The sequence below is a fragment of the Monodelphis domestica genome, chromosome 1 (assembly GCF_027887165.1).
Source record: "Monodelphis domestica isolate mMonDom1 chromosome 1, mMonDom1.pri, whole genome shotgun sequence".
NCBI lineage: Eukaryota > Metazoa > Chordata > Mammalia > Didelphimorphia > Didelphidae > Monodelphis > Monodelphis domestica.
In genome coordinates, this window is record NC_077227.1 from 340,543,840 (window position 1) to 340,555,325 (window position 11,486).

At 36.0% G+C, this 11,486-nt stretch overlaps 1 protein-coding gene across 11 annotated transcripts in view; it reads left to right on the forward strand.

The window, feature by feature from the left end:
* RNF14 (ring finger protein 14) overlaps window positions 1–11,486 on the forward strand; it is a 62,397-nt gene that overhangs the window by 18,229 nt on the left and 32,682 nt on the right. For 7 of the 11 annotated variants that reach the window (XM_056811427.1, XM_056811426.1, XM_007473800.3 and 4 more), the window contains exons 4-7: window positions 1,679–2,206; window positions 2,732–2,960; window positions 5,520–5,692; window positions 6,726–6,856. In XM_056811427.1, coding sequence (XP_056667405.1) covers window positions 1,679–2,206; window positions 2,732–2,960; window positions 5,520–5,692; window positions 6,726–6,856 — 1,061 coding nt within the window. Of the gene's footprint in view, window positions 1–1,678; window positions 2,207–2,731; window positions 2,961–5,519; window positions 5,693–6,722; window positions 6,943–8,011; window positions 10,609–11,486 lie in introns of those variants that run through there. The other 4 variants (XM_056811429.1, XM_056811430.1, XM_016424746.2 and 1 more) reach the window with 3 other exon arrangements.

Below are 11,486 nucleotides of genomic sequence, written 5' to 3' on the forward strand. Positions count from 1 at the left end.
ACTAGTTGTATGACCCAAGGCAACAGATTTGCTTCAGTTTCCTCATCTGTAAAATGAATTAGAGAAGGAAATAGCAAACCATTCCCAGTATCTTTTGTCAAGAAAATCCCAAATGGGGTCATGAAGAGTTGGACATGACTGAACAACAAAGTGACATTTCTGTCATTGAATTAAGCACTGGCAACAACGTAGATTACTCTTTTCCTAACCCTTACCTTCCATCTTAGAATCAGCAGTTAAGGGCTAAGTGGCAGGGGTTTAAAGCCATACCTAAATGAAGGATTTACCATCGGTAAGTAGTAAGGACCCTTCTGGATTCAATATTAGACACTACAGGGGAAATGATGTGGAATTATGTTGTCCCTTTTCAGTTGAAATTAATGATCTGTTTGTCTTTTCAAAATGCTTTACTTTAAGAACTACTTATGGGGGCAGCTGGGTAGCTCAGTGGATTGAGAGTCAAGCCTAGAGACATGAGGGCCTGGGTTCAAATGGCCTCAGACACTTTCTAGCTGTGTAATCCTGGGCAAGTCACTTAACCCCCATTGCCTAGCCCTTACCACTCTTTTGTCTTGGAACCAGTACACAGTATTGATTCTAAGGCAGAAGGTAAGGTTTAAAAAAAAACAATTACTTATTATTGTAACTTTAGTATGCATATTTTAGAAGTCTTTGCAAGGTAAAAGGGAGAGCTTCTTATGTTTGCCTTTCAGTCTAAACAGATTGTATTTTTTAATTTTTTAAACCTTTGCCTTCTATCTTAAAGTATGAGTTCCAAGGCAGAAGAGCATATGGGGTAGGTATTTGGAGTTAGTTAAGTGACTTGCTCAGGATTACACAGCTAGAAAGTGTCTGAGGCCATTTGAACCCAGGTCCAGATTCTGACTCCCGGCCCAGATTTTTATCCACTGAGCCACTTAGCTGTCCCCCACAGACCATATTTTTTAAGGAGGAAAAAAATACTTTTAACTTGATTTCTTGACTTGGGAAATATGACCATTTTTTGTAACATTTAAGCTGTACCTACAACATTAATCTAATTATTTTTACTGAGTTTTGTTCTAAACATACTGGTCAGTGAAATTAAGTTGTAAATCAAAAAATACTCTTGAAAAAATAAGGATGATATCAATTATGTTATATTTTATTATATAATTTAATAAACATTTGGCCACATTTTTAACTTATTTTATTACTAATCATAATGCAGATGAAATTTTGCCATTGTGGAAGGAGAATTTGTCAACTTTTAAGCTATTCTTCCAGGATATAGAAAAGAGCTAGGACAGTAAAGGATTTGAAGTACTGGAGAACTAAATCCTAGTCTTTTTAAAACATATAGCATGTTAGATGATTTCTGTTATAATAGATCTGTACTTTTGACATATTTATTGATTTCTTTTGTTCTAGGTTGCTGGAGTCTCTAAGCTTTTAACTTTGTGGTATGTTTAGACACAAGGGGCTTACTCTTCAGAGGATAAACTGATGATGAGGCTTCTGGGTCATTTTGCAGTACAGCATGTCTCACAGCTACGGAAAATGATGATATAGTTTAAAGGCCTAAATAAAGTAAAAGCTTAAAAAGGAAATCATTCTGAGTCGAGTTAGGTTGGTTTTTGTTTTTTTTTTAATAGCATTTTTCTTTCCTCTACTCAATAATGTTACCTTTTTATCGTAGCTAACTGCTCTGTGCAAGCACTTAGACAACCTGTGGGAAGAACATCGTGGCTGTGTGGTCCTGTTTGCCTGGATGCAGTTTCTCAAGGAAGAAACCCTAGCATACCTGAACATTGCCTCTCCCTACGAGCTCAAAATGGGCCCCCAGGGAAATGTACAGAGCAGGACATCTCTGGCTCCTCCTAACACAGAACTAGATTTTGGGGGGGCAGCTGGCACTACAGTAGACCAGGAAGAATTTGTGGATGAGAGAGCTGTACAGGATGTGGAGTCTTTGTCCAGCCTGATACGGGAAATCTTAGACTTTGATCAAGCTCAGCAGAAAAAGTGCTTTAACAGTAAGATGTACCTGTGCAATATCTGCTTTTGTGAGAAGTTGGGGAGCGAGTGTATGTACTTCCTGGAGTGCAGGCATGTCTACTGCAAAGCCTGTTTGAAGGACTACTTTGAAATCCAGATCAGGGATGGCCAGGTGCACTGTCTCAACTGTCCAGAACCAAAGTGCTCCTCTGTTGCTACTCCTGGCCAGGTAATGGATTCTTCTTTGGGAAGCCTCTCTTTCTCTGACCCGGGGAGCAAGTGTATATAGCAAGAGGCTTCCTTGTAATCATGAAGGTCATCCAGCGCATAAAGCCTATATATTTATTCAGTGTATTCACCAGAAATAATATGCTGTCATTTTTGTTCAAATGAACCCCCCAGGGCTGCCTAGGGTAGACTTGTGGGAATCAGCTTGACAGTGAAATGAGTTACTTATTTTGTAAGCTTTAGTAACTTCAAGTCTGGTCCTAGTATTACATTATCCCTTGATGATCTTCTAATTTGTCTCTGAATGGAGCGTGACAGGTTTAAGACACCTGGAGAAGTAATGCTTTCTCTTTGCCCTTCTGAATATGAATCATTGTCTTGATCTGAAGGTGATAGTGTTCTGGTTTAACACATCTCTGAGCAACAGATTCATGAAATCTGAACCAGAATTCTAAAAATTTCCTTATGATCTGGAGTCTCTTAAAATTAGTAACACCAATCGTATCTTTCTTCCTTCTCCATATAGGTCAAAGAACTGGTAGAAGAAGAGTTGTTTGCACGTTATGACCGCCTTCTTCTTCAGTCTACTTTAGACTTGATGGCAGATGTAGTATATTGTCCAAGGCCATGCTGTCAGACTCCTGTCATGCAAGAACCAGGATGTACCATGGGAATCTGTTCCAGTTGCAACTATGCCTTCTGTACACTTTGCAAAATGACTTATCATGGAGTTTCTCCATGTAAAGTAACTGCAGGTAATTGTATTATTTTGTAAAATCAAATTGAAAATGATTTTTAATAGTTTTGGGGTTTTTTTTTTTGGTAAAAAAAAGAACTACTAATTTAAGTTGGTTTTTAGAAAAGTATTTTCTACTTTATTAGTACAGCACAATCTAGAGCAAGGATGGAGAATTTAAACTAGATTAGAGAATTTAAACTAGACTGCCAAGTTTTCTAAAATTGTGATAGTCACAAATCCTTACTCTTCAAGTTAGATCAACAAATAAAGTGTGTTCAAATCTGAAGTTCTTATGGTTAGATAAGCATCCCAATATTATAATTAGTCCTAATACAGTTGTTTTCACTATGGGAGGAAGAACACTACATTAGGCTCTAGAAAGATGGCCCAGAGCAAAATTTTGGTGATGCCACCTGGAAAGGAAAAGCCAGAGGCATTTTATATCATCACTGTAGGACCAAATTGGCCATAATATATCACTGAAAGAGGGTTTTTTTTCCAATTATATTAAATAGATTTTGTATTCTATTACCTTGAGCTTAAGATCAGGTGAGTTGAATTTTTTTAATCCTATTTTCCCTGCAAAATCAACAAAGTTACAAAATTAACAAAGTTAAATAATTTTAACTCAAGTTCCTTTCTATCTTTTACTTGTTTGTGGCTCATTTTTTCCCTTAAAGATTGAAGTTAAAGCTCATTTTAATTCTCCCAACTTGCTATCCTGGGGTAGAGATTGAAACTGGATACAGGGGTGTTTGGGATATTAATAAAATTGAGAAGCCTAAAAGTCCAGTGCCGATATTAATTTGTTGATAACTTTTATTTCAAGATTGTGGGCATCTCCTATTGACATAATTATATTGAAGTACAGTTGTCAAGAAAGAGAAAAATGTTTTCAATTATTAGAAGCAGAGAGCTTGCAGGAAAAAATATTAGATAAGTAATTCCACTAGCATCAGAATGAAAGAAAATGCAAAAGAGGAATATACTCTAAAATCATAGCTTGAAAAATTGAAGAATTGAGGCAATGTTGTCAAGCAAATAAATTACAGAAGACGGAGGCCATCAAAGGATTAAATAAGCAGGATATAAGTTTGTGTTTTTAAATTTAAGTTACTTTAAATTCCTTATTTTATTTGAGCGAAAAGGTAGGTAATAAAAATTGGTGAGGCAGAGTGGTACAGTGAAATAGGCTCTGGTACCCAACATCATCATCTTTTTGCATTAAGCCTTTCCTGATTCCCCCACCCACTAATCCTTCCAAATTGCTGTGTCATATGTGTTTGTATTTATTAATTTTATATCAGTGCTCTCTCTGTCTCTCCTAAGTCCTCTTATCTTTCTATTACTATTTCACGTGATCTATCAATTCCCATATATTCAATAAACTTCATGCAGATGATACTCAAATCTATTTATACACCTTGTCCCTCTCTTCTGATCCCCATTTTCACATCTCCAACTGCCTTTTTGACACCTCAGACTAGATGTCCTGTAGACATTTTAAGCCTAGTAAGTCCAAAACAGAGCTCATCATTTTTCTCTTTAAGCCCTCTTTTTTGAACATTGCTATTGCTGTGACTACCATCCTCCCAGTCACCCAGTCTCACAACATATAGGGGTCATTCTTGATTCCTCACTTTTTCTTAACATCATAGTCACTTACCAAGTCCTGTCAATTTAGCATTCGAAGCCTTCTATCATAATATGCCTAATTCTCTCCTTTTTTTCCTCTGGCACTGCCACCACTTGGGTACAGGCCCTCAGTGATGTGCCTGGACCTTTCTTGTAACGTGCTTAGTTGATCTTTTCACTGTAATTCATACTCCATTCAATTGTCAAATTCATGTTCCTGATCTCTCCCTCTCACTGTCTCTCTTTTCTTCCTCTCTCGTCTTCTTCCTCTTCTCTCTCTCTCCCCCTCATTTTCCCTCCCTCCCTTCCTGGTGACTGGCATCTTTGTTTTTCTCATATAAAATACACCTAGCTTCTGAGACTCCATGTGTTTTTCACTGGGTGTCCCCATGCCTAGAAAGTTTCTCCCTCTTCATTTCTACCCTTCTAACTTCTGACTTTTTAAGTTCTAGCTAAAATCTCATCTTCAAGAAATCCTTTCCTAACCCTCTAGCTCTTAGCACAGTGCCTAGACTACTTGTTATTCAGTCATTTCAGTCACATCTGACTCTGCATGAGCCCAGTTGGAGTTTTCTTGGCAAAGATACTGCAGTGGCTTGCAATTTCCTTTTCTTAGTATATAGTAGGTGTTTAATAAATGCTTGTTGATTGAGTGGTCATATGGGAAGTTAGAAAATAGAGGTAGACTATGTAGATAGCTTAGTTAAATTCATATGTGAAAATTTAGACTTCATTATGAAATGTGGTTCCATAGTATTTTATTTAGTTTAGGCCTCAGAGCAGAAAGAGTTGAACTGATAACATGTCCTTAAGCAAAAGTTGTTTTTGTCTCTACATTTGGTCATAATCTTATTAGGTGACTGATTGGCTAGAAGAATTGATAAACATGCATACTTGCACAGTTGCCTTTATAGAAAACATTTTTCTTTTCACTTTCTAGAAAAGCTAATTGACTTGAGGAATGAATATCTTGGAGCAGATGAGGCCAATAAACGATTTTTGGAACAGAGGTATGGTAAAAGGGTGATTCAGAAAGCACTAGAAGAAATGGAAAGTAAAGAATGGCTAGAAAAGAACTCAAAGAGCTGCCCTTGCTGTGGCACTCATATAGAGGTGAGTCTGTTGGGACAAACGGAGAGAGTTACACAGGCCTGTCCTCTTTTAACTGGTCCCTCTGTCTCACACTTGCTCAAGTGCTTAAACCGACCAGTCAAGCTCATAAAACCCTCTTATTACTTGGAAGATAATAAATTTCACTATTGAATATCATAAGTATAATATCTTACGTTTATATGGCGCTTTAAATTTTTCAAAGTACTTTCCTCACATAAGAGCTCAGTTGATAATCATTCTACCATATCAGTTGAACTGGCTTCAGTGGTGGTCATACTGTGGCTGTGGTCCTCGACAGGCCTATGGAGTATTCTAGCCCTATTTTTATCATAAGCTGGCCTTCCTGCACTCACATTTCTCCTGGCTCACCCTATTAACTTTTAAGTATATGCTCAGGAAATATAAGTGAATTTTCATATTAACTCAAGGCAACTTAAATAGGAAGGGTGGTAAACCTGCTGTGGGAAGAAAATCATAATGTATTATAAAGCCAAATATAAATGACTTCAATGTTACCTGTACTGTGAATTTTCCCACCTCCCTTCATTGACTCAAACAGAGAGCAAACTCTACCTCATGATGTTGGTTGTTTGTGTTTCAATCATTGTGAGAAAAATGCCAGGAGAAGCCATTGATGGTGATACCCAGTGAGCCATATATTGCAATTGGAAGGTTTTAAAAATTATTATTTATGAAATTCAAATTCATTAGAACTTAAAATTCTTCTCTAAGCATATATATTGTCTTATCCCTAAAATTTTCATTTCCAAAGCTTTGTATTGGCCATTAACCAAAAGTTTTTGTTGTAACAAGTATATGAAAATTTCCTTTGCTTTTATAGGTTCATAAAATAATTGGCATTAAAATGAAGTGAAATTAATAAATTAACATGTGTAACCCCAGTGTGAGAAGAGGGAATAAGATTGGTCAGACAGCCTAGTAAAATGGGTTAGATGTCATGCAGAGTCTGTTGTTGTGTTCCTCCTTGATTTTATAGCATTATTATTTCTACTTTTTCTCTCTCTCTCAGTAGAAATTAGATGGGTGTAACAAGATGACATGTACTGGCTGTATGCAATATTTCTGCTGGATTTGCATGGGTTGTCTGTCTAGAGCAAACCCTTATAGACATTTCAATGATCCATCTTCCCCATGCTTTAACCGGTATGTATTACACAGGAATGGCCTAAAGCGAGCAGTAATTTCCAGTACTTAGAATAGTTCAAATAAATACAGTAAAATGGACCAGATCTCTTTGGTCAGGAAGCAGTTCCCTGAACATGGGATATTTTGGAGGCTGCTAGGGTTCCATTTGGAAAATATTTGTTACAGTAGAACTTCTTTTAATGCTGGTATCTGGGGGCAGAGCTAACACCTATCTTATAGGTTTTACTATATTATAAGCTTTTTGATGTACTTCAATTATGTTTCAGGGTAAATATTATTTGACTTGCATCTATCTAAACCCACATAGTTAACAAATTCTATTATAATGAATTCTTCACACCTTCAGAGGTTGTGTAGAAAAGAACAAACAGTTCTGACCAGTAGTGAAAGAAATAACTCATTTTAAAAAGTAACTTGAACAGAAAGCAGTTGTTTGGCAGTACATAAAATATAGTAGGAAACAAGAGCTAAAAGGAGAGTCAAGGAGTGCTTAGCACTGACTAGACTAGGCTTGGTATCTTTCAAGAGTTGGTATACCTCCTCCTTAATTGCCTAATAACCAAAGAATCACTCATGCCTTTACGCATGTCCTTAAAATTGTATATACATATGTGTGAAGTTGCACACAGTTAAGAATCTTTCGTCTTTGGCCCTGAAATGTGAAATTTGGATCCTGAAGGAAAGTGCATGTTAACAAAAATTCAAATTTCTGTACTGCTTTTTAGGGTTAGAATGCACTTTGCTCACAACTCTATAACACCCTAAGGAACTAAATAGAGCAAGTATTTTGCCCCCTTTTTTAGATGAAGAAACCAAAGACTATAAGTTAAGGTACTTGCCCAAGGTCACACAACTTGGTATCAGAGACTGGACTTGAACCAGATCTGCAGGCTCCATGAAGAATGCCATAAAATGTACATTGTGCTGCCACTTTTTAAGGGTACTTTAACAAACCCTTCAGGACAAATTGCATAGTTGATAGTTGGAAATGAATTCATCTTTCTGTAGTAGTGTTTTAAAAGTTAGAAATAAAGTTCTGTAATGGAATTATCAGAAAAGAGGGGGCCAAAGAAGCTTTTGAAAAAAGGAAAAGAAGTGATTTTTCATTTCTTCCCAGTGCATAAAAATGCATTTTATTTTATGGTCTTCCAGGTTATTTCAAGCTGTGGATGTTGATGGTGACATTTGGGAAGATGAGATTGAAGATTAGTTAAACTACTTTATTGCTCAAAGCTATAGAAATGGAATGGTTTGCTCTATTCTTTTGTCGAGTACAGTGTGTAACCCTGCAGGAGGTTTAGAGAACCATTCATTCTTCCCATGTAGGAAGTGTGGAAGAACATGGTCTTTATTTTCATTTTCTGCTGATTAAGGCACCTGTCTAATTTTCCATTGTCGTGTAATGTGAACAATTATAAGCCAAAGGTTTCGGAAAACACTAGCAAAAAACATAGAAGTATTCAATATCATAATGTGCCCCAGATTCTAAACCATCATAACTTAAACATTTTAAATAACTTTTTCATATCTTGAAGGCTTCTTGCTCTTCAGGGCATCAAATCAAAAGCACATTCCTTGGGGTCATTTCCCATCGGAGCCATTCAGTACTGCTCTTTAATACTCTAGAGGATACTGTTGATAATCATAGCCGAAAAGATGTGCCCTTACCCTCCAATTCCAGGTCACACTCCTGCCATTATCAATCCCATAAGTAGGAATTGTATTTCCCGCCAAGTTGGTATAGTTGAATAGTGATAAAGTTTTAAATTTTCAGTTGATCATATTTTCTAATGAACTCTTACATTTCTGGCTTTTAGAACAAAAAAAGCATATGGACAGTTTCCCACTTCATCAGAAATTACTTAAATATTTTCTGGTATCACAAATATTTGTGGATCATCGAATACTTATTTTCTTATTTATTGATCCAACAGATTTGGGCCAAGTCTAGAGTTCAGTGAATTGTTATGGAATCAGAACATGAGTGAATCCCTTCAATTTAAAATTATGATTTATATTCAACTTGAATCCATTTTTATTTGTATTGAAATTATATACTAGCTTTCTTGGTCACTTAATACTTTGCAGGCCATCTCTCACACATACCCTTTATGTTAGGTTGGTGATTAATGAAAACTGATTTTAATATTATCCTGAGCAAAACATGAAATCAGTGAAGGCAGAAGGTGAGGTTTCTTTTAGTTCAATATTTAATGAAGGGGAGGAGAAAAAAAAGAGGTATGGGGAAAACTGACATATTTCCAAGGTGGATAGAAATTATCTGCTGCTTGTGAGTGTTTAGAATGCTACATACAATGTGATAGCTCCCACCCTGACTTTGAATTCTTTTTTTTTGAAAACCATACTTTCTGCAATGATTTAGTTTTTAGTTTGAAAGAGCCTTGCTTTTCAATTTTTGTTAAGCTTTTAGAAAGCAACTATGTTTTTTCCCTCCTGTGGCTTGGTGTAGGAGTGGCTTGATAGCATAGTTATTATAAAGCTTAAATTTTTCCAGCTTTAGGTGGCCTACAGTATCTTCATTTGCTGTTTGTGAAGCCAGTAATTTTCCATCTGCATGCACGTTATTGAATTCAAATTAAATTACTTAAGACATTTTTGTTTTACTATGATTCTAGCGTTGCATTTTGGATCATATAGCTCTTGATTGGCAAGTTAGCTTTCTTGAGACACATACCTCATGCTAAGAAAGGGTATTTTGACCATCTCTCAACTATTGTGAGCAAAGTTCTTGCCAATTCAGTTCTAAAGTATTGTCCACATTAGATAAGTGGGTATAATAATTGGATAATTAGAGAAGAGGGCAAAATAAAATCATAGAATGATCTTTTTTTTCCCATACATATTGGAGCTTAGATTTCTAGGACCTATGTTTTGACAAAACTGATTGTTTTTTAAGGACTGTCCCTTTTCCAGAAAAATTTGATAAAATAAATGTGAATTCAGAAAACTGTCTGGTTAAGTATATCAGTGCAAATAGCTGTTGAGTGAAAAAAGAATTAAGTGCTGGCTTTTAAGAAGCAATTGGTCCCTTCAAATTGGGTGCTTAAATTTGTTAAGTTGTCTGATTTCTGCAAATGATTGTAATAGTTGAGGCCATTGCATAGACACTGTTAATAAGTGAGTTAAGAAGCAAGGGAGCTGCCTTTACATGAGAAAAACAAGAATACTTCCATTTTTAGTAAAAGAAACAGTTAGCTAGGCTTGAAGTCTTGTTTGTTCAGCTGTTTTTATTTATATATATAATGGGGGGGAAAAGCTTTTACCCTTAATTTTACCATAGACATTGGAAGGTGAGGATTCTGATTTTTGGGCATGACTTTTATAAACTGGTTTTAACATGGCTTCAACTTTTAGTTTTTCTACTTGTTTATTTCTGAGTGACTTGAAAAAATAAGATACTGAATCTTGTTTGGAAAATGCTTTGGAAGGGGAATCTTTCCCCAGAAAGTACGCAATAGAGAGAAGAGATTTTTTATGTTTATAGTTTGGTTTCATGAAGGCCTTGGTTACTGAGCAAGATGCTTTACCAGAGTTTTACCCGAGTCCCAGTGAAACTTCTGAATCTTTGTAACAGAAATGATATCCTTTTTAGATTTACTGTTTATTAGCCTAACAGTGGTTGGAAGAAACTATATCCCTCTTTAATTTTGTAAAAAGGGTTTGAGTCTAGTTCTGTTAAATGAGAATGTAATCTACAAATGAATAAATACTTTATTTTAAAAAGCAAATTAGAAGGCTCTCTCCACTTTCTCAGGAGATTCCCATTGGTCACTTATTGGTATGTGTTATCAGCATGGTATAATTGTTATTTGCCATACTTTGCTAAATACTATATATACCAGGTGTGTAAGCTGAGGCGATATGTCCTATTCAAGCAGCAGCTTTTCTCTCTAATCAAAGAGACAGTAAACACATTTCAGGGACATAGGGGAAAAGGAAGGCTTCCAATTCAGGTTTTGAGGCCCATATTTACTCTATCCAATGGGATTTATATAAGATGATTCTGCCAGAGCAAGGGGGGGAAAAGGAGCTGAAAATGATCTGGACTTGTTTTAGTTCTATAATGTAGGCCAACACAAAGTGTGACTAAAAACATATTTAAAACATAAATCATGTTTTGACCTAGGCCCAAAACTTTCAAAAATAAATGGAATTTTTACTTAGTCCCCTGCCCTCTGATACCAGTATTTTCCAAGGCTTCAACTTTTAAGTATTTAAAGGTCCCCTGAGCCTCAGCAGTTTCTAAACCCTTGAGAATATATAATGCGTCTTTGGAAATTTTCCCTTGTTTTCTGTAATTATTGTATTATGCTTACCAGTGCTTAGCCTGCTACTGAATAAAGATAGATCATTTAGGGAACATTACAGGCAGCTTGGCAGTACACTCTCATTGACAAAAACAAAGCTTCAAACCACATTTGATTATAAACAGATTATAGGCCTTACAGATTTAAAACCTGAGATGGTAGAAAAGAACTTCTAGTCAACTGAGCCACATTCTAAGCCTAACAAGCACTTCAATACATGTTAAACTCACATGAATGTTGTGATGACTAAAGATAGGAGAATCAAAAGCAGCCCCTGTTGGAAGTAAATTTAAAGACCA